Source organism: Sorex araneus, chromosome 2, assembly GCF_027595985.1.
Source record: "Sorex araneus isolate mSorAra2 chromosome 2, mSorAra2.pri, whole genome shotgun sequence".
NCBI classification, from domain to species: Eukaryota; Metazoa; Chordata; class Mammalia; order Eulipotyphla; family Soricidae; genus Sorex; species Sorex araneus.
In genome coordinates this window covers 38,541,839-38,565,545 of record NC_073303.1, presented here as the reverse complement: position 1 = coordinate 38,565,545, position 23,707 = coordinate 38,541,839, and the positions used below count along the sequence as shown (strand labels likewise).

The following is a 23,707-nucleotide window of genomic DNA, read 5'->3' as shown; positions in this document are numbered from 1 at the left end:
CCAGCCCTGACTATTTCATTTTTTTTTATTCGCCTTAGGTGGCTTCATATTCAGCCCCACAATGTTACCTGTTCTACCCTAGTCACAACGTGACCATGTGCAAGGGTGTGTGTGTGTGTGTGTGTGTGTGTGTGTGTGTGTGTGTGTGTTGTGTGATCACACATCCCATGGTCACGTCCACCAGAACAGACATACACTCAATACCGGCTTTGCTCATGTGTTACTTCTTTGTAGGTATACTCTCTCTCTCTCTCTCTCTCTCTCTCTCTATATATATATATATATATATATATATATATTTGTCGTTGTTGTATCTGAACCATATCTAGTGATGCTCAGGATTTACTTCTGGCTCTGTGCTCAGGGCTCACTCCTGGTGGGCTTTGGGGGACCACAAAGGGTGCTGGAGACTAAACCAAGTGGGTCAAGTGCCAGGCAAGTGTTCACTGTCACGTTTACCCCTGTAGGACTACTTTTTTTTTTTTTTTTTTTGCTTTTTGGTCACACCCGATGATGCACAGGGGTCACTCCTGGCTCTGCACTCAGGAATTACACCTGATGGTGCTCGGGGGACCATATGGGATGCTGGGAATCGAACCCGGGTGGGCCGGGTGCAAGGCAAACGCCCTACCCACTGTGCTATCGCTCCAGCCCCCTGTAGGACTACTTTTTATAAGACGGAAGTGATTGAGGTTGAATGCCCTGTTATTCAAATCACTGCTTTGGCATGAAGTTCTCAAAATAATTCAGTCCCCGAGAGGAGGGAAAAATGGGGTTTCCACTTTAAATAAACCATGTCTCCCCTGCCCCCCAAATGATTTCAACTCTTTCATCAAAGAATTTTTGTTCTCAGCTCCAGCTGCCAAACCCACTTCCCACACTTTTACCCGTAGCAAAAGGGGGTGCCACTCTGTGACCGAGGCCCAATTTCAACTACTCACACAGATTACAGACCTTCCAATCGTAGAGTCCTCTTGACTTTTTTCTTTTCCCCTACAATGAAGAATGAGACGGGTTAAATCAACATGACTCTTCCATGAGGTAGAAAACAAATTGAAGGTATGGAGTTGCCCCTCCCCCACCCCGACCACTCCCTCCTCCTTCCCCCTCTCTCCCCCCACCCCTATTTCCTTGGCTTCTCCTGCTGTGTCAGCCTGGTCTTTCTCTCCTTGCTGGCAGAGGCTAACCGTTAGGAAGACCTTTCCCACCCCAGACAATGGTGCTCTCTTGCCAAGATCCCTGTTCGCTTTGAACAAAGAGTTTGACAGAGTCAATATTTACAAAATCAGCTATCGTGGGACACCCAGCCCCCGGGGGGGGGCATTTTTCACAAAGGATAGGAATAAAGACATTGATCATTGAAGAGCTCATTCAGAAATGTACCCGTGTGGGAATATAGGAAAATGTCTTTAAGTAATGCTGTGTCTAGCCACGGGGGTGAATTTTATAAAGTCAACAGCCAAGATAATCCAAGTAGAGCTAATTACTCCTCCTAAAAGATGTCATTCTTTAAAAAAAAAAAAAAATTTTTTTTTTTTTTGGTTTTAGGTAGATCCCTTACTGCTTCCTACCTAGTCATCTCTGTATTACCTACAGACCTACGATCTGTGAAACTTCGGGGCCTGAGAGCTGGAGTGGGGTGAGAATCCACACAGGTGCTCTGTCTGTCCCCATTATGTGCGTTAGCACGTGGCCGTCACACATTCTGTTTAATAGCTGAATTGGAAGTCAGCCTGGTACAGGCCAAACACTAGCCCGAAGGCCTGTCTGCTGTCTGTCTTTGGATTTGGCTATTTCCATTGGTTTTTGTGGGTTTTTTTTTTTTTCAAACTCACATTTTTCATGAAATGCAAATATTTGCCATGGCAACTGGGGTATCACATGACCTGCTGTTTCATAGCAAGCCTGGGAAGCGCTTCTAGGGGAGCAGTTCGCCCAGGCTGGAAATACAGTGGAAACGTCTTGAGGAAACTCTCTGGGCACAAACAGATGAAGGTCGGGGAGGAGCAGGTAGCAATTTACTATGGCGACCAGGGGCATTCACTTCTTCCCGGTCACTCTCCAGTGTTTCTTTCCTCTTTTATCTTTCTTTCTTTTTCTTTTTTAAAGAGGAGCAGCTGTAACAGGACCACCTAGGGTAAGCCCAGAAAAAGACACTGTCAGCTGTCTCTTTTCCAGGGTGAAAAGTTTCCATTATCACAAGTCTGCCTGTGGCTCATAAACATAAGAACGCAAACTCCAAAGGTTCACCACCTTTCAGCCAGAGTCTCTGTGAAACTGAATTATTATTGTTCTGCGGAGCCCTTGTGTTAAACAAGATGGAATTCCTTCTCCCATCCTTATTGAGGCACCCTTGCAAAGTACAATCACTTTTCTTTTTAAAGCCCTATGCTTAAAAAAACAAAGGAAATAGTCACAGTTCATAAGAACACAGGCAGTGCAGCGGCACTTGGATCTAGAGCCTCAGCTGTTGTCTTCCAGACTCCTAAACTTTTGGCCACCGAGATACTGAGGCTGACCTGATCCTGTAGGTGGTCTGGAAGCTGTGTGACATATTGGACTTGTGTAGACTCCACTGACAGTGCCATGGGAGAGCTGACTTGTCTCACAGCCCTCCTCACTCTGAAAATCAAATGTCGTCCATCAGCAACCGGACGTGGACTTATTTCTGTGTGGGAGGCGCCTACACTTCAACATGCCCAGGACAAAAAAATGTCACTGGGACTGCGGTCAACAGGGTCTCGCTGTTTTTAGTTGAAAGTGACCTTACCTTTGGTGCCGGCTTCTTGATAGCGATGTTGCTGGGCTTGCTGTCTGTCATCTGCAATGATTTCCAAGGTCGGATGCTGGGTGTGGCGGGCACACGCACTGTGGTATGACCTTGTGGAGACAGTGGATGGAGCCATTAGGGTCGTACTTGGAAACCCACTGGACCAGCCCAATGGCTCCGAACCCATCCGACGGCCACTCAGTCTTTTTTTTCCAATTTTTTTTTGGCTTTTTGGGTCACACCTGGTGATGCACAGGGGTTACTCCTGGCTCATGCACTCAGGAATTACTCCTGGCGGTGCTCAGGGGACCATAGAGGATGCTGTGAGATAGAAACACCGTGAGATAGAATTACAGACTTACACACTTTTGTGATTACATTTCAGTCACACAGCGGTCGAAAACCCATCCCTGCACCAGTGCCTGTTCTCCACCACCAACGTTCCCTCCTGCCACCCCCACCCCATCCCATCCCCCCCTGCCTCTGTGGTAGGCACATTCCCTTTTACTCTCTCTCTCTCTCTCTCTCTCTCTTTTTCTCTCTCTCTTTCTCCCCTTTTGGGTGTTACAGTTTGCAATTCAGGTAACACGTGACCATCATGTTCAGTCTATAGTCTACTTTCAGCACATATCTCCCATCCTGAGCAAGGCCTCCGAGCATCCTTTGTTTGATGGTCCCTTCTCTATCTCAGCTGCCTTTTCCCCCAGCATGTGAGGCCAGCTTCCAGGCCGTGGAGGAATCCTTCTTGACCACTCAGTCTTTCCTGTATTAATCCAATGAAACATTGGGGGTCACTGACTCCGAAAGCATGGGAGGGCCAAGGTTTTCAGAGGTCCTCTCTCCAAATGCAAACTGCTTAGAGGGAGAGGTGAGCTTCAAAAGCAGGCAGATGAGACAATAATATTTGGCTTTAAAATGTTTTACTATACGATTGCTTTACATAGCTTTCTTCCAAATCTACTGATTTTTATTTATTTGGGGGAGGTTTGGGGGCTACATCTGACTGTACTCAGGGCTTACTTTTGGCTTCATGCTCAGAAGTGACTTCTGGGGGTGCTTAGGGGATCATATGTGGTACTGGGATTAAACTGGGGTCAGCTGCATGTAAGGCAAGTGCCTCACCTCTGTGCTGCTTCTCAGTTCTCCCAAGTTCATTAAAAAGATTAATACAACTACATTTGATGATTTACTCCATTATATGATCATTTTAGAAAAATGAATCTAAAGAGTTGAAATAGCTTAATAAAAATAATATAAGTGAGAAACGAATATTTGAAATTCATAAGGAATGGCTTTTGGAAAACATACCTAGTGCATGGAGGTGGGTGATCGGCCTACATGCTATACTATGCATGGGAGAGCCATCACATTTTTGCTGTTATCTGGAAGTAAGTCCAGCTTTCCTTTATGAATAGCTGATGTCTGGCATTCTCAGGGGAGAAAACTCCTTGTCCTATTCATTCTAAGAAAGAGGACAAGTCATTTATTTAAAATAGTTCATTGTGGGGCTAGAGCGACAGCACAGAGGGAGGGTGCATGCAGATGACCTTGGTTTGATCCCCAGCATCCCATATGGTCCCCTAAGCACCACCAGGAGTGATTCCTGAGCACAGAGGTAGGAGTGACCCCCTGAGCATTGTTGGGTGTGACCCCAAAATAAAAAAAAAAAAGAAAGAACAATTCATTGAGCCAAAGACTTTTCCTCAACTCACTTTCTTTGACTCATTTTCTGTCAGCTTTATAACCCCAATCGTGGAAAGAATTGATCAAGTACAGCATGCTAGTAAAATTGGAAGAACTGAGGAAAATCCATGATTTCATCTCTCCATAAAGCTGAGTAGTATTCCATTGTTTATATTTACCATCATTTCTTTATCCGGTTATTTGTTCTTGGACGCTTGGGTTCTTTCCAGATTTTATCTATTGTGAATAGTGCTGCTGTAAACATAGGAGTGAAAATGTCTATTCTGGGGGCTGCAGCAATAGCATTTTCACTCCTATGTTTACAGCAGCACTTTTTAAAAAAATGGTCAGTGGGTAGGGTGTTTGCCTTGCACGAAGCCGACCCGGGTTTGATTCCCAGCATCCCATATGGTCCCCTGAGCACCACCAGGGGTAATTCCTGAGTGCAGAGCCAGGAGTAACCCCTGTGCATCGCCAGGTGTGACCCAAAAAACATCCTTTTTCTTAATCTTAGAGAAAAGGTCTTAGCTTTACATGTTAGGGATAGCGTTGGCTTTGGATTGTCATACATGATCCTTGTTATGTTAAAATATCCAATTTGTTAAAAAAGTTTTCTCAAAATCATACACCGGAAAGGACAGAGAGAATAGGAGGGATTGTGCCTGACACAGAGGCAGGAGGTGGGAAGAGGTGGGGGTGGTGGGAAGGATACTGGGAACATTGGTGGTGGAGAATAGGCACTGGTGGAGGGATGGGTACTTGAACATTGTTTGAAATGCAATCATGAAAGTCTGTAACTCTGTAAATGTATCTCATGATAATTCATTAAAATAAAAAATTAAAATAAAAACAAATAAAAAATAAAAGCTTGCTCAAAAAAGAATTCATTTTTTAAAATTTTATTTTATTTTTATAAAGTTGTTCACAGTAATTTATTACATTTAATATTTGAACACCATTCTCACAACCTTATTTCGAATGTTTCCACCCCCAATCCCAAACCCTGTTCCCAAAACAGAACTGAAATAATTTATTTTGTATTGCTTGTTATGAATAATCCACTAAAAGTGATTCAAAAATGTTTCCTTAGGGGCTGGAGCGATAGCAGAGTGGGTAGGGCGTTTGCCTTGCACGCAACCGAGTACGATTGCCAGCATCCCATATGGTCCCACGAGCACAGCCAGGATTAATTCCTGAGTGCAGAGCCAGGAGTAACTCCTGTGCATCGCCAGGTGTGACCCAAAAAGCAAAAAAAAAAAAAAAGTTTCCTTAGAAGAAAGTGTATGAAGATTGTTGTATTTCACCCTTGAGCCATGAAGCCCTTCTATAAGAGATTACTAACATGTTGACATGTTAAAGGCTGAGCCGGGGTGTGTGTGAGTGTGTGTGTGTGTGTGTGTGTGTGTGTGTGTGTGTGTGTGTGTGTGTGTGTGTGTGTATTCCCCCTTCTCTCTCGAGATTACTTGCCTTCTACTTTAACCCCCAAATGTGGAGTGCTACTCTTGATACATCAGTGGTGTAAAGTATCAGATGTCCTCTGGCTGGGCATGTGGTCATACAGCCGCAGGAGTGGGGCATGGGGGTGGGGTTGTTGGGTGGGAACAGAACTCACCCAGCCCTCCCCTTTGCCCTGGATGAAACAGCCTGGCATGGGGTCTGGAGGCATTTGTATAGCCTGTCGTTCTATGTTGCTCTCTTCCTAGGGCTTTATTTCTGAGTCTGAGAAAGGATTTTTAATCTTATCAATTCCCTGCATCTGTTCAACTAGTAATTTTATCCATTGTTTTGCTAATGTGGTGTAGCAGATGCATTTATTTGCATATTTTGAACCGTCTTTGCATTCCAGGAATAAATTCCACTTAACCATAGTTTATGAGCTTTTTTATTGTGCTGTTGAATTCAGTTCGCTAAAGTCTTTTAAGGATTTGAATGTCACTTTTCATGGCAGGAAGTTGGTCTCAAGATCATAATGACTTTGGAGGTGGGTCTTTGAATAAAAATGAGTTTGAATAAGTTTTCTCTCCCTTTTTCTCTCCTCCTCTGGATCATCAACAATAAAATTATTGATTTACTTTGGCATCTATCAGTCATCACAATTCTTTTTTTAATTATTACTAATGAGGTTTACATGAGACTAAATATTTGTATTTTTGGGGGGCTGTGTTTCCACACCACACACACCCCCAAAGTCCCAGCATCCTGAGACCACCATCCACAGGTTACTCTCAGTCCGCTTAGCCCGTTCCTGTAACCTGAGTCTTACTGTTAGGGTTTAAGTGTCTGTTTTCATTGGGCAGTGTCAATTTCCTTGCTTTATTAATTTATATGTTACATGCAAGTGAGATCATTCTGTATGTTTTCCTCCTGCGACATTATTCTTGGCATAACTCTCCAATTCTATCCACCTTGTAGCAAAAGACAAGATTCCATCTTTTCTTACAGCTGAGGAATATTCACACACACACACACACACACACACACACACACACACACACACACACACGACATCTTTTTTCACTCATCTATTGATGGTCTTGTTGGCTGGATTGTTTCCAGATTTTGACTGTTATAAACAGCAATGAACATAGATGCTTTCATGTTTTTTGAATTTTTTGTATTCTTTGTATTTTTTACTTTCTAAATTAAAAAATATTATTTTATTTATTTTATTCTTATTTTTTGTCTCTTGTATTCTTAAGATAGAAACCTAGGAGTAAAATTGCTAGTAGTTCTATTATTAACTATTCTGAGAAATCTACATACTGTTTTCCTTGGAGGCCAAACCAATTTACATTCCCAGCATGAAGGTAACCCTCAGTAAGTGAGGGGTCCATTGCCTCTACACCTCCACTAGTGCTTGTTTCTAGTATTTTTGAAGCAGGCCATTCTGTCTTGTGGTCTCATTGTCATTTTTATTTGCATTTACCAGATTATAACTGACAATAAGCCATTTTTCATGTGCTTGTTTGCCATATGTATATCTTCTTTTTAGAAATGTCTGTTCAATTCATCTCAACATTTTTTTCATGAGATTGTTGATGTTGTTGAGTTTTGTGAATATTTTATATATTTTTAATATTAGCCCTTTGTGAGATTAATAGCATGTGACTATTTCCTCTGAGTAGTGTGATTGCTTTTGTTTTAGTGGATTTTTCTTCGAGCAGTTTTTTTTTATTTCGATGTTATCTCAGTGGTTTCTTTTTTCTCTTGTTTCCTCTTTTCTTTGTTCCTTTGCTTCTTCCTTCCTTCCTTCCTTCCTTCCTTCCTTCCTTCCTTCCTTCCTTCCTTCCTTCCTTCCTTTCTTTCTTTCTTTCTTTCTTTCTTTCTTTCTTTCTTTCTTTCTTTCTTCCTTCCTTCCTTCCTTCCTTCCTTCCTTCCTTCCTTCCTTCCTTCCTTCCTTCCTTCCTTCTTCCTTCCTTTCTTTCTTTCTTTCTTTCTTTCTTTCTTTCTTTCTTTCTTTCTTTCTTTCTTTCTTTCTTTCTCTCTTTCTCTCTTTCTTTATTTTTCTTTTCTTTTCTATTTTTTTTTTTTTGTGTGGGACAGGGATATACCAGCAATGCTCAGGGCTTACTACTGGTTCTGCTCTCAGGGATCACTTCTGGCTGGTTCAGGGAACCATATGGAGTGCTGGAGGGAGAACTCAATTCACCATGTGCAAGGCAAGCGCCCTTCCCATGTGCTATTTCTCCAGCCCCTTCTTTTACTTTTACAGAAGACCTTTTCATATTTCTTGCACAGTCAGTTTAGTGGTCGGCCATTGATTCCTCTAAGTAATGCTTGTCTGAAAGCTCTCTGCTGCCCCTTCAAATCTGATTGTAGTAATTACTGTTGGAGAGACTCATTCAGTACTTTGCTTATATTTTGCCATTCCTTTGAAATCTGCTGTGAGTCTAATGGTTTTCCCCTTTATGTGAGTTTTTTCTCTTGCTGCTTTCAGAATTCTTTGTCTTTTGCCATTTCAATTACAACTGGTGTGCATCTGTTTGCTTTATTTTATTTGGAACTTTTTAAGCTTCCTAGATCTGGGTTCAATTTAAGAAAAAAAATAGAATTCTGCCACTTGCTGTTTTCTTTTTCTGGAATCCCTATAACACAAATGTTCTTTTTAATGTCATTTTACAAATTTCTTATGTTCTCTTCATTTCAAAATTATTTTTTATCCTTTTTTGTTTGTTTCCTCTAGTTCAGCCTCAAGCTCCCTGATTTGTCCTGACTCAGCAAGCCTTCTGTAATATTTAATTCTACCACTGTATTTTTTAGTTCCATTATTTCTGTTCGATTTTGTCATATGTTCTCTCTCCTTACTGAACTGATTTCAAATTGATTCCTTCATTTCGCTGAATTTTACTAAGACTGTTGCCATGAAATCCTCATCAGGAGGTTTAAAAGGTCTGATGTACTTAGAGTTCTTTCCAGAACTTTGTCTTGATCCTTTCCTGCAGGTGAATGCCCCTGTTTCTTCATTATTCTTGGTATATAAGGGAGGACTTGGGGCTCGGGCCCAGATTCCAGCAGGCTTGGGTGGCGTTCAGGACTCATGCAGGCTGATTAGAACCAGACTCTTTGAGGTAGCGCTAGGAAGTGTGCACTCAAATTCTTTCTAGGAAGAAACTTGGAGAGGATACTTTTTTAACTGGGTAATTATTTTTTTTAAATTGAATCACAGTGATAAACACATTTACAAAGTTGTTCACGATTGGATTTCAATCATATAATGTTGCAACACCCATCCTGTCACCAGTGTACTTTTCCCACCACCAATGGTCCCAGTTTCTTTCCCACCTACCCACTCCATCCCAATGCCTGCCACTATGGCAGGCTTTCTCTCTCTCTCTCTCCTCTCTCTCTCTCTCTCTCTCTCTCTCTCTCTCTCCTCCCCCCTTCTCTCACTCTGAGGACACTTTTGTCTGTTCCACACTGCACCTGGGCATACAGCTCTAGGGAATGTTCCCGTGCCCGTTTAAGAATGAATTCCTTGGACTGGAGGGATAGTACAGTGAGTAGGGCATTTGCCTTGCACATGGCTGACCCAGTTCAATCCCTGGCTTCCCATTTGATTTTCCAAGCAACACCAGGAGTAATTCCAGTGTAGAGCCAGAGGGAACCCCTGACCATGGGGTATGGCCCCCATGGGTTCTTTATTTAATATAGTTCTGCAGAATCTGTGAATATAAGTGGCATTAGCTATCCTGGGTTTGATTCCTCCGTCCCTCTCGAAGAGCCCGGCAAGTTACCAAGAGTATCCCGCCCACACGACAGAGCCTGGCAAGCCACCTGTGGTGTATTCGATATGCCAAAAACAGTAACAACAAGTCTCACAATGGAGACATTACTGGTGCCCGCTTGAGCAAATTGATAACAGACAACAGTGCCACAGTGCTATAGCTATCCCATGAATGGCAGCTGTAAAGATGGACACTAGATATAGACAATGTTCTTTTAGGTCAATGCCAATAACTTAGCTTTACTGTCATAGTGAGGCTGGAGGGAAGGCAGGAGTGGAGAGGGCCACTATCAGCCCTGGGAGATACACCATTAGCAGTAGATATCATCTCAGCCTATGGAGGTTCCCCTATCCTTGATTAGTTAAGCAGCAATAGTACAAAGGCATTTTAAATTTTATTTCATTTTTATTTATTCAGACGGTCATGTGACTTTTCTTCTCCAGTTCATTGATATAAAATTGCATTGATTGGTGTTTAAGTGTTGAAACAGTCCTCCAGTTAAAACAGCTAGGATAAACTATCTGTAGTCATGTATGCTTACTTTGCAGGACTGTATTTGCTGATATTTTTGAGTGTTTTTGCATAGATTTTCATTTTTATAATATTGAGTTTTCTTGTCTTCTAATGTTTTTGTGGACCAGATGTGATATCAGGGTGATGCTAATGCCATAAAATAATCTGCAGATTATGTTTTCTGGGAAAACTTGTATTGAAGTGTTTAGATTAATTCAACAGTGATGTCAGCTGGAACTAGTGTTTTCCTTCTTAAAAGATTTTTTACGTATGAATCCAATTTCTTTAGTAGATGTAGAGCTAATCAGGTACCTATTTTTCTTAAATGACCTTGGTGCTATCTTTCAAGGACAGTGACTTGGTCACCAGATGTGGCCAGTGGCTGGGGTTTGTGGCCACGTGTACCAAATCACAGCTCTGCAGTAAATTGATCTTAATAGCTGTGAAATCTTATTGCAAAGTTGAAAGTTTATCATTATTATTATTATGATCACTATTATTATTATTATTTGGTTTAGGGGCCACACCCAGCACTGCTCTGGGCTTGCTGCTGGCTCTGTGCTTATGAATCACTCCTGGTGGGGCTTTGGGGACCCTATGGGGTACCGGGATTGAAACATGTTAGCTACAAGCAAGGCAAAAGCCCTAACTGCTGTACTATCTCTCTGACCCTTGTTTTGGGTAAATTTTTCTTTCCCTTTTATAGTTTTTAAAGGTGGGATCTTAGCTAATTGAGTTTTTTTTTTAAATACATTCATTTAATGCTCTGAATTTCTTCTGAGTACTACTTTAGGAAGTTTTGATGTGTTGTAATCTAACTTTCATCCACTTGAAAATACTTTTCAAGTATCTGACATCCTCATTGAGTCTTGAGGTTATTTAGAATGTGTGGTTTAATTTATAAACATTTAGGAGATTTTAATTTGATTTTTATATTATTTCTAAACTTTCTACAATTCTTTTCAGTTTATTGAGGTCTGTTTTATGGTACAAGCAATGGATTATTTAGTGACTTATCCTGCTGCACTTAAACTGAATATGTTCTGCCATTAAATAAAACACAATCGGTTGGGGGTTTGGGGTTTGGTTTGGTTTGGGGGCCACACCCAGTAGTGCTCAGGGTTACTTCTGCATCTGCACTCAGGAATTATTCTCGGTGGTTCTCAGGGGACCATATGGGATGCTGGGGATTGAACCTAAGTCAGCTGCCAGAGCAAACACCCTGTCTGCTCTATTATCTCTCCTTCCCCTGCCATCGTGTTTAATATTCTACAGATGTATTAACATCACTTGATAGTTCCAGTTTTCTGTATTGTTGGTGGAGTTTTGTTTACTAGTTTTTTCAACTATTGAAAGAAAATATGGATTTCTCTATACTTTAAATTTTATTAAGTTTTGCTTCATGTATTTTGAATCTCTGTTGTTAGGTGTATACACACATAGGATTATTTATCATCTTGATGAATTGGCCATTTTATCATTGACATTCATTTTAATCCTTACTAATAGACCTTGTTTGTTTATATTGATAGACCTAATCCCGTTTTCTTTGACTATCTTTTTTTTGGCATGGTGTACTTTCTCTTTTTTATTAATTTTTAATTTACATTTAAATTTTTACTGAGTTTTATTTGATATATAACATTAATAGGTTTCAGGAATATACAATGATTCTATGTTCGTATATATTGCAAAATTATCACAACAGCAGAACTAGTTAATATCCATCATCAGACAGTTATACAATTTTTTTCTTGTGATGAGAAGTTGGCATCTTAATTAGCTATAGATTTTATACTACGCATTACAATTACCAGGACTTATTTGTTTTATAACTGGACTTTTGACTCATCCATTTATACACCCCCTGGCACTCATTTGTGGTAACCCTCAATACGTCCTCTATATATCTATAAATTCTATTTTATTTTTTTATTCTAATATAAGTTAAGTTGCATAGTGTTTGTCTTTCTCTGACAAGTTACACTTTTAATTTACCCTTAACTTCTATTTTTTCCATGGTTTACTTTTTATATTTCAAAATAAACTTTCAGGGGCTGGAGCAATAGTTCAATGGGTAGGGTGATTACCTTGCATGCAGCAGGCCCGGGTCTGATCCCAGGCACCCCATAAGGTCACCAAAGTTTCTCCAGGAGTGACCCTTGAGTGCAGAACCAGGCGTAAAGCCTGAGCATGGCCGGGTGTGGCCCCCTCAAAAAAACCCAAACCAATAAATAAAAATAAAATCATCTTTCAGGGTCAGAGAGATCGTACAGCAGTTAGGGCTTTTGCCTTGCTTGTAGCTAACATGTTTCAATCCCGGGTACCCCATAGGGTCCCCAAAGCCCCACCAGGAGTGATTCATAAGCACAGGACCCCAAACCAAATAATAATAATAATAATAGTGATAAACTTTCAGCTTTGCAATAAGATTTCACAGAAAAGTTAAGTGTATGCAGTTTCCCCCTCTTGTTAACATCTTTACCGTGATATATTTCTCAGAATTCCTGACTTCATTTGGGATTTGCTAATTCTTACATTAATCTTCTTAGACTGTTAGGGTCTGTTCAGAATATCATATTGTATTTTGTGATCATGACTTCCTGGTCTCCTCTAGTCTGGGACAGTTTTTCAGCCTTTTCTTATTTTTCATAACATAGGTGGTTTTGGTAAGTAGCTGCCAGGTGCTTTGTAGAACCTCCTTGATTTGGGTTTATTCTCAAGGAATTGGATGTCTGGTTCCAAAGCGCTTACATGATGGTTCTGTATCCCAGCTAATCAGAGGGAGGGATGGTGGGAGGAAGGAAGGAAGGAAGGAAGGAAGGAAGGAAGGAAGGAAGGAAGGAAGGAAGGAAGGAAGGAAGGAAGGAAGGAAGGAAGGAAGGAAGGAAGGAAGGAAGGAAGGAAGGAAGGAGGAAGAAGGAAGGAAGGAAGGAAGGAAGGAAGGAAGGAAGGAAGGAAGGAAGGAAGGAAGGAAGGAAGGAAGGAAGGAAGGAAGGAAGGAAGGAAGGAAGGAAGGAAGGAAGAAGAAAAGAGGGAGGGAGGGAGGGAGGAATCCTGGGAAATGTTATCATCAGCTAAACTTGACTTGGACCCACCCACAACTCTTACTGTGCAAGAAGGAAAGAATGAATGTTAAAGACAATTCATCATCCCCACTAATCGCCCTCACATGGTTTCTCTTTACCCCTCCATCCTCATCTTTCTCCAAATCCCTTTCCTTTGGTCATCCAGTCTCACTATTATTTTTGCTCAGTAGTTCTCGGGCAGGACCTTTTTACCTCTTCTGTCCTCTCTCAGAAATGTCCTTCCCCAGGTCTTCTCTTGCCCCGATCCTCCGCATGGTTTGGATGTCAACTCAAGCTTTCTGCATTTTTCTAATGGGCATCCCCTGATACTTCCCTCACATGTCAGGAAACCACCTCCTTATCACTCTCCAGTCCGTGTTGTTTTATTTTTTTTAATTTTTAAATTAAAAAAAATTTTTTTAATTTTACTGAATCACTGTGAGATAGTTAAAAGCTTTCATGTTTGGGTTACAATCTCACAATGATCAAACACCCATCCCTCCACCAGTGCACATTCCCACCACCAATATCCCCAGTATATCCCCTCTTTCCCACCCTCCCCCTGCCTCCATGGCACACAATATTCCCCATACTCTCTCTCTACTTTGGGGAATTATGGCTTGCAACACAGATACTGAGAAGTCATCATGTTTGGTCCATTATCTACTTTCGGCACACATCTCCCATCCCAACTGGTTCCTCCAGCCATCATTTTCTTAGTGATCCCTTCTCTATTCTATCTGCATTCTCCCCTCCGCTCATGAAGCAGTCTTCCAGCTATGGGGCAATCCCCTGGCCCTTGTATCTACTGTCCTTGGGTGTCACCCTTATGTGATGCTACCCTACAATCCACAAATGAGTGCAGTCCTTCTATGTCTGTCCCTCTCTTTCTGACTCATTTCACTTAGCATGATACTCTCCATGTCTATCCACTTATAAGCAAATTTCATGACTTCATCTTCTAACAGCTGCATAGTATTCCATTGTGTAGATGTTTCAAAGTTTCTTTGACCAGTCATCTGTTTTAGGGCACTTGGGTTGTTTCCAGATTTTGGCTATTGTGAACAGTGCTGCAATGAACATATAGGTACAGATGTCATTTCTACTGTGCTTTTTTGCATCCTCGGGATATATTCCCAGAAGTGGTATTGCAGGGTCATATGGAAGCTCAATTTCTAGTTTTTGAAGGACTGTCCATATTGTTTTCCAGAAAGGCTGGACGAGTTGGCATTCCCACCAACAGTGAAAGAGCGTCCCTTTTCCCCCACATATACACCAGCATTGGTTGCTTTTGTTCTTTTGAATGTGTGCCAGTTCTCTGTGGTGTGAGATGATATCTCATTGTTTTGATTTGCATCTCCCTGATGACTAGCGATGTGGAGCACTTTTTCATGTGGCTTTTGGACATTTGTATTTCTTTTATGAGGACACTTCTGTTCATTTATTCACCCCACATTTTGATGGGTTTGGAGGTTTTTTTCTTATACAATTCTACTAGTGTCTTGTATATCCTGGATATTAATCCCTTATCAGATGGGTATTGGGTAAATATTCTTACCCATTCTATGGGCTCTTTCTGTATTTTGGTCACTGTTCCTTTTGAAGTGCAGGAGCTTCTTAGTTTGATATAGTCCCATTTGTTTATGTGTGCTTCCACTTGCATGGTCAGTGCTGTTTCATCCTTAAAGATGCCTTTAGCTTCAATGTCATGAAGAGTTCTGCCTTCATTTTCCTCTGTGTACCTTACAGATTCATGTCTGATATTGAGGTCTTTAACCCACTTTGATCTGACTTTTGTACCTGTCATTAGACAGAGGTCAGAGTTCATTATTTTTGCATGTAGGTATCCAGTTTTCCCAGCACCACTTGTTGAAGAGGCCTTCCTTGTTCCACTTCACATTTCTTGCTCCTTTGTCAAAGATTAAATGGTCATATATTTGGGGGTCTGTGACAGGATATTCAACTCTGTTCCATTGGTCTGCAGGTCTGTTTCTAGCCTAATACCATGGTTTTAATTACTACCGCTTTGTAGTAGAGTTTGAAGTTAGGGAAGGTGATGCCACCCATCTTCTTTTTCCCAAGGATTGATTTAGCTATTTGTGGGGGTTTATTGTTCCATATGAATTTCAGGAGTTTTTTTTCTATTTCTTTGAAAAATGTCATGGGTATCCTGATAGGGACCACATTAAATTTGTATAGTGCTTTGGGCAGTATTGACATTTTGATAATGTTAATTCTTCCTATCCATGAGCATAGAATTTGCCTCCATTTCCTAGTGTCCTCCTTTATTTCTTGAAGTAGTGTTTTGTAATTTTCCTTGTATAGGTCCTTCACTTCTTTGGTTAAGCTGATTCCAAGGTACTTGATTTTTTTATTTCTAGCACACATCACTCACTTAAGTTCTCATTTACATACCTGCTTGTTATCAGTATCTCCTACTAGATTCTAGGCACCTTGAGAGCAGAGAAGTCAACTGACTTAATCTCTTTGGGTCTCCAGCACCTAATGTGACCTCAAATAAAGAACAGGTTCAACAGATATTTGTTGAACAGGTGGCCAAATTTAGTCCAAACCCTATTGTTATATAACGAGGAAAACTGAAGCTCAGAGAAAGTAAATTCTTATAGCACTAGACTTTAACAGCGACTTGGTTTTTATTTTGTGCTATGTTGTATATAGCTATTTTTAAAGTCTTCTTTTTTCTCCTATGGTGCCTTGAAAGTGGGCATAATTTGTTTATTATTCTTTGCTTTGGTGCCTTCCCTCCCTCCCTCCCTCCTCCCTCCCCCCCCTCCTCCCTGCCTCCCTCCCTCCCTCAACTGAGGGAATTGAATAGTTCTCTTGGCACTATTTTCCCCAGCAGCATGTTCTCACTCCATGTCAGCTTTACATTTCCATATTTCTCACAATACTCCATTGTTACTCTACCTTTTATGGCGATTTGTATTATGATCTATGATGTTGCTATTGTGATTATTTTGGGTTGCTGTGAACTTTCCCATAGAAGAACCACAAATTAAATAATCCATGAATGTCATGTGTATTCTCCACACAAGATTGACTCCAACTTTGAAAGAACTACTACCACTGTAAAATACTATTAGGCAATATTAAATACTGTAGAGAAATCTTTCATGTAAGGAAGAGTCCACGGAAGTGACAAACTTACATTTTGTGGCAGCATCTTAAGAAACTGCTGCTGCTACCCACCTCGACAAACATTAACCTAGTCAGTCAGGAAGCATCAACATTAAGGCAACAGCACTAGCAAAGAGATCACGACTCTTCAGAGAGATGATGTTAGTTAACATATTTTTTTAGCAGAAAGGTATTTTAAAATTAAGATATACACACCTTTGAAAAACATAATACTATATATATATATATATATATATTAGGCCCTAGTATAATGTATACACACTGGGAAACCAAACAATTGTGTAACTTACTTTATCGTGATGTTTGCTTTACTCAGTTTGGACTGAGCTGCAGTAGCTGTGTCTCTTCAGCACGTGAAGAACACAGACCCTAGGGGCTGGAGCAATAACACAGCGGGTAGGGCATTTGCCTTGCACATGGCCAACCCGGGTTTGATTCTCAGCATCCCATATGGTCCCCTGAGCACTGCCAGGGGGTAATTCCTGAGTGCAGAGCCAGGAATAACCCCTGTGCATCGCCAGGAGGTGTGACTCAAAAAAAATAACAAACACAGACCCTCAATAAACATTTTATAGGCTGACGTTGTTTTATCGGTAAAGCAAAGCTAAGAATAAGCACAGTTTTTATCTCATTATTGAGTATCCGAGTTGAATTGCCCTAAATATCCAAAGGTAGTTATTTCTATATATCTTCGTTAGAAGCGAATAGGAAGGACTTTCTTACCAATAGTTGGGTTCCTGTGGGCCTCAATGAAGTCGTGCAGAGGAGCCGGCCTGGGCATAACGGGTGGGTTCTGGAAGGTGATCCTCGCTGTGGGGGGGATCAATCCTCGTTCAATCATACTCAAAACCCCTAGAAAGCAAATTTAGAAGAATGTAAATTTAATTTCCAGTGTTTTCATACAACCTGGACTCCAGAAATTTCCCAACTACAATGTTTTCTATGCACCATCTTATTGGTCATCGAGTACCTTAATCTTTTGCATGAAAAAAATCTATTTATATTCATTTAAGTTCCACAACCCAAGGGGAAAATAGCTTTTCCAATAGTGGTATTATAAAATGTGTATTATGATCATTTTATTTTGAAGTAGAAGTGTAACTTCAAGGCAAACTAAAATTTCTCAATACTCAAGATATTTTCAGGGCTGAGCACATGCTTTGCACATGCGAAGGTCAGGTTTAAGCCCAGCAACGAATGGTCCATTGAGTGACCACTGGGCATGATCCTGGAACACAAAGAAAAAGTTAACCCCTGAGCACCCCTGGGTGTGGTGCCATAAAAAGAGACATTTTCAACTCTTGATTGTTGTAAATGTCACTCTGTGAAACATTCAAATAAGTTAGTTACACTGTGTTGGAACTAAGGCTATAGTTTGTTCAAAACGACAAAAAAAGGGGCTGGAGAGAGAATACAGCAGAGAGGGCATTTGCCTTGCATGAGTCCAATCTGGGTTTAATTCTCACCATCCCAGATGGTCTCCCCCCTCCCACACACTGCCACGAGGGATTTATAAGCACAGACCCAAGACTGTCCCATGAGCTTTGCCAGATGTGGCCCCAAAACTAAAATAAATAAATAAAGATATTAAATTATGGCTTTCTACCTCTTAAAAAATTATAAGAAAATCCAGCTGCTTAAAAGTCATGCCCCTCAACTCAGAGAAGGGAACAGCAAGTAAAATGTGGTTGTTGGTCATGTGGGGGAAAGATGATGCGGGCCAAATATAGACTAGAGACTGAACACAATGGCCACTCAACACCTTTATTGCAAACCACAACACCTAATCAGAGAGAGAGAACAAAAGGGAATACCCTGCCATAGTGGCAGTGTGGGGTGGGGGGAGACGGGACTGGGAAGGGGGGGTGGGATGTTGGGTTTACTGGTGGTGGAGAATGGGCACTGGTGAAGGGATGGGTTATCAAACTTTGTAAGGGAGAAACATGAGCACAAAAATGTATAAATCTGTAACTGTACCCTCACGTTGACTCACTAATTAAAAATAAACTATAAAAAAAAAGTCATGCCCCTGTTGGTATAATGAGTCATATTTGATAAACATATTGTTAGATATTTCTTATATCACTAGAAGATGTGAATGCTCAAATAGGTTATTTCAGTGTAGCCAGTATTAATGACAACTAATTTATGGTTTGTAGCACTCAAACTGTGTCAATTTGGCAACACGAGTTTTTATCAAGTTTTTTCAGGACAGACAGTGGTTTTGTTTTTGTTTTTTGTTTGTTTGTTTTTGTGGTGTGTGTCTGTGTTTAATAAATCAGAGGCAGGAGCAATAGTACAAGGGTGTTTGTCTTGCACATGACCAACCCAGGTTCAATCCTTGGCATCCCATATGGTTTCCTGAGCACCACCAGGGATAATTTCTGAGCATCTCCAGGATTTGACCCCCTCCCAATCCAATAAGTAAATAAACAAACACATGAATAATTTAATAAAGCCTGTTATTAGGGCCAAATATTTCATTAGTGTAGATAAATAATAAACCCAGAAACTCAGGGGGTGCTTGGCATACACTGTGAAGGGGGTTTAGCTTCTTCTATTCTCATATAACAGGAAGAAAAGTGGAGAATGACAAGTCTCAGTACGAACAGTGTGCCAAGGTGAACTAAGTTCCAAAGGTTGACACAGGGAACTATTACTGTTTGCACTTGCCTTACAACCACAAATGACTGGTTGTTATTAAGGATGCTAGTGTGTCGTGTTAGAGGGATTCAGAAGAATGATCACTGAGGGATTATAGTTGAAGGCTTCACTCATAAAAACAGCGACTCCAAAGAGAGAGCTTCAGTTTATTTACCACACAATCATCTAGAAGAAACTTATTATTAAAAATGAAAATGTATAAACCCCCTCCCAGACCCGTTCACATGTTTTGTTTTGTTTTCCGGGAAGGTCTAACGTGAAATGCTCATTACTGGACCTTCTAGGTGATATTGACATGTCCAGAAGTTTGAGAAACCATCAGAATTGGAACCCAGAAACTTTTGTTTTTAATAATCACTTCAGGCCAAGCTTTTTTTTTGGGGGGGGGTCACACCCAGCGATGCTCAGGGGTTACTCTTGGCTTTGCACTCAGGAATTACTCCTGGCGGTGCTTGGGGGACCATATGGGATGCTGGGGATCGAATCCGGGTCGGCCGCGTGCAAGGCAAACGCCCTACCTGCTGTGCTACCGCTCCGGCCCCCAGGCCAAGCTTTTTATAAAGAGAATTTAGACACTGATCCCGTTTCCAAACCCTTTTTGGAGGGTAGAGGAGTGTGGGGTTGGGCCACACTGTTCAGAGTCTATTCTTGGCTCTGTGCTCAGGAGTGACCCCTGGTAGTGGCCGGAGACTATAAGTTCTGGGGATTGAATTGGGGTCAGCTGCATGCAAGGCTGCCATCCTACTGCCTGTACTCTACCAGGACCATTTTCAAACTCTTACTGAAATGAGTACTTAAGGTTTTTATAACACCAAATTTAAACTACTTTAAAAATATTATGACTAATTCTTTGCCCTCACAAATATTTTCCACTTATAAATATAAATTTCCATTTCCAAGAAGTATGCCTGTTTTGCAGATGTGAAAACCAGAACTCTTCTAACTCAGTATATTTCCATTATGAATGGGAGGAAACTTTTTCCTTTCACCCGTTTAGCTTCTTTGGCTGGTCTCACAATTAAATTGACATAAGACAAATTCACAGGAGAAAAAGAAATTTTATATTGGACATTAGGGGGTCCCAAAGATAGGAGACATACGGGCAAGGTGGACAACTGAAGCTTGAATGAGATCCTTGACCAGGGATAGGCCAAGAGCTGAAGCCCTACAGGGCACAGCAGAAGGACAAATGTTTGCCCTGCCATACAGATCAGTCTTTTGGATAAAGGTTATCTCTGATAGTAATTTCATTTTTTTGGAATTACTCTCTATCTATATTCTCCTAGATAGTTAAGGGAGAGGTGAAAATTTTCTTGAATTTGCAACAGATTCAGACTCAGAACAAGCTAAACGACAAAGGTGTCCATTCTGCTCAAAGTATTCTGTTGTCCGTCAGCGAAATTTATTTTCTGAGAATCTCAAAGGATACAAGCATGAGTTTAGCCTCTTCTTCAGTCCTAGTTGAAGAAATTCATTCATTTTAGGTACATCTACCTCTGTCCATTTATTTACATTGGAAAAATCTAAACTCTTTAGAATAGCAAAAGAGGTTAGTGGATATCTTTCTGTTAAACTCTTGGACTCTCTAGAGATTGTCTGACTAGAAGAAACTCTGGATTTGATTTTTCTTTAATTTACTTTAATTCTTCAGGTTCAAGGTTAACTTATAGAAAATTTAAAGCAATCAAATAGTTCTTCCTTATCCATTTGCAAATAAATTTTTTTTTCACATAGAGAGAGTTGTTCCTTTATCCCCCCAAAACTAGTTTGCAGTCCATTTTCAAATTGATTTCAGTATTTTTGATTTATAGATATGCTTATATTTTGGAGTTTTCTTTTAATAGATTTAACATCTCATTGGTTCATCATTTAATTAATGAGTAGGATAACATCTGATCTGAGTTCAGCTTAAAGTTGTAAATAATTTTGGAGAGCCTGTCAAGATAAATAAAGGGTTTGCCTGAAATTATCAGAAATTGTGACTGTCACAGGGAACCAAGCCCAGGTTCAAAATGTCCTGAAACCCACCAATGAATGGTAGTTATGACAAGTGGGAATTTGGTGATTTCTGAAAATGGTTTAATGTCTTATTAGAGATTTATTCCCTGATGAATGAGGAGTAAGAAAGAACAGTTTGTTAGTCCTTTTCTTGTATATTTTTACATTTCAGTTCAAATCAATTAGGACTTACATGCCCATAAGGGCCATTGATATCTGGGCCATTAAGTTTTTGTGTTTAAATTTTTTCTGTGACTGGCATAGAATTGAAGCTGTAACCTCTTTCTGTGCCTGTATATCTATTTTTAAATTCATAATTTTTTATCTCTCTGTAAATGTAGAAAGTTTTTCTGTCTCCATATGATATTGATAAATTAGATTATAAATCCTCTTGAATTAAAGGTCTGTTCTGATTGACTTACAGGGAGAAAAAGGCTCTGAGGCGAAAATTCCCAAATTTCTCTGAGTCCTCAAATTCTCAGAAATTAAAGAAATCAAACTTCTAATACTTTATTTACAGTGAATTAATTTTATTTAGGCACTGTTTTTTACAATGTGTTTAATAGCAGGGCTTTTGGCATTCCATGTTCCAAATTCACTCACATCGCCAATGTCAGCATCCTTCCATGGGTCACCCTGGACCAGGTCCCTCCCGCTTCCCACTCTGCCTCCTTGGCAAATCCACCTTTGAATTTTATTATCATTTGGGTGAAATGTTTACAACAGTGTTGACTCCTGTGGTTTTGAGGCCCATAGTCATCTCACTTCGAAACCACTGAAATGTCCAAGACGTTTGACCAACTCCCTGTTTCCATCAGTCAACCTCCTCATTCCCTTCCTCTCCCTACCCACTTATTCTCATTTCTGTCATCTGGGGCCAAATGTTTTCCATCGTTTGTCACCATCCACTGCCTTGTCTCATCTCTCTCTACACACAGATGAGGGGAACATCTGTTCTTCTTGTCCTTGCTTCCCTTCCCCTCACCTCTCAAAAGCTCATCAGGTCTCCCTGTTTCTTGTTATTTGCATGGTTTCAAGAAGAATCTTTTTTCCCTCTACCAAGATATAGCTGGGGGCGAGGAGAGATCACTTATGGAATCAAGACTTAGTCTGAAATTACAGTGGGTAAGGTGTTTGCCTTGCACACAGCTGACCCGGGTTTGATTCCTCCACCCCTCTCGGAGAGCCCGGCAAGCTACTGAGAGTATCCCACCCGCATGGCAGAGCCTGGCAAGCTCCTCGTGATGTATTCTATATGCCAAAAACAGTAACAAGTCTCATAATGGAGACATTACTGGTGCCCGCTCGAGCAAATCGATGAACAAGGGGACGACAGTACGACAGTGCTACAGTGTTATGAATCAGGCATGAGAAGTCATTAAAAGTCACTTTTATCACTAAGGTTGATTTGGGGAGCTAGTGCTTATAAAGCACTCTCAGGAAAACTGCCATGATCCCTGATTCCAGGGATCCCTTCCTTGGAAGTGGGAACAGAAGTCACTTCCCAAGGTCCTTCGGAAAGCAGTTGCAGAAGAAAGGAATTGACCCAAACTCATATACTCTACAATGGAGTTCTGTGGGAAGGTTCTTGGGCTTGATTTTCTAGCTGGGGGATGGAGGGAGACAAGAAATAGTAGAAGATTTTGATGTTTGATCTGAAATTCATTATAAAAACTTGCAGCAGGGTAAATTTAAGGTGTCTTTATGGTGACTTAACTTTCTTGCTGCTCTTATGTGAAAATTAGGTCAAACCTGATGCGACCAGCCTCAATTTGTGACTTTTTTTTCAGGTCAGTCTTACTAAAGTAGGGAAAAACTGTACAAGAGGTATTTGTACTTTTGTTTTTGAAGCTTCGGAATAAGCAAAATAATTACTAGACACCTATGGGACATAGCCTCTAGGGTTGAACAAAACCTAGCTTTTTACTTAATTATTTTACAACTTATAAAAAGAATCAATAGTGATACAAATAGTTTCTCTCTCTCTCAACAGTGCTCTGGGCCTTCTGGCTCTGTATTCAGCAATCACTGGAGACTGAATCTGGGTCCCTGCTTGCAAGGCAACTGCCCTACCCACTCTCCAGCTCCAATAGCTCTTATTTATAAGAAGTTAATTATGACTGGTGAAGGACCTGCTCTCTACTTTTGCATCTTTTATCACTAAATTTCTTTCTTTATACCTTTAATTTCTTAAATGAGGTAAATGAGGTAAATTTCTTTCAATATACCTCATCTTGTGTGTCTTTGGATTCTCCTTTAAACTCTTTGTTGCATCTTACATAGTCCCTCTTTTTATTAGTGAATTAAATAAACATAATCTCTTACAAACATCTCATTTATTTGAGTTACAACCTTATCTGTGTTTAAATTATATCCCTTAACACTATTTTTTATTTTGCTTTTGGGGTCATACCCAGCGATTCTCAGGGGTTGCTCCTAGCTCTACACTCAGGAACTACCTCTGGCAGTGCTTGGGGGACCATATGGGATGCTGGGAATCGAACCCAGGTCAGCCGCATGCAAGGCAAATGTCCTACCTGCTGTGCTATCACTCCAGCCCCACCCTAACACTATTGTCTTAATAGATTTTCATAACATTCTTACATTCGTGTTAGGATAGATTAAAA

The 23,707-nt window shown here is 40.6% G+C and overlaps 1 protein-coding gene across 1 annotated transcript in view; it reads right to left on the bottom strand.

Annotated features, from left to right (window-relative positions):
* The window catches only part of IQCH (IQ motif containing H), a 135,964-nt gene extending 118,705 nt beyond the window's left edge, over positions 1-17,259 (bottom strand). Inside the window, exons 1-2 of the mRNA XM_055124396.1 lie at positions 17,142-17,259; positions 2,771-2,880 (exon numbers count right to left, since the gene is read on the bottom strand). Coding sequence (XP_054980371.1) covers positions 2,771-2,880; positions 17,142-17,259 — 228 coding nt within the window. The remainder of the gene's footprint in view (positions 1-2,770; positions 2,881-17,141) is intronic.
* Between the last annotated feature and the right edge of the window lie 6,448 nt (positions 17,260-23,707).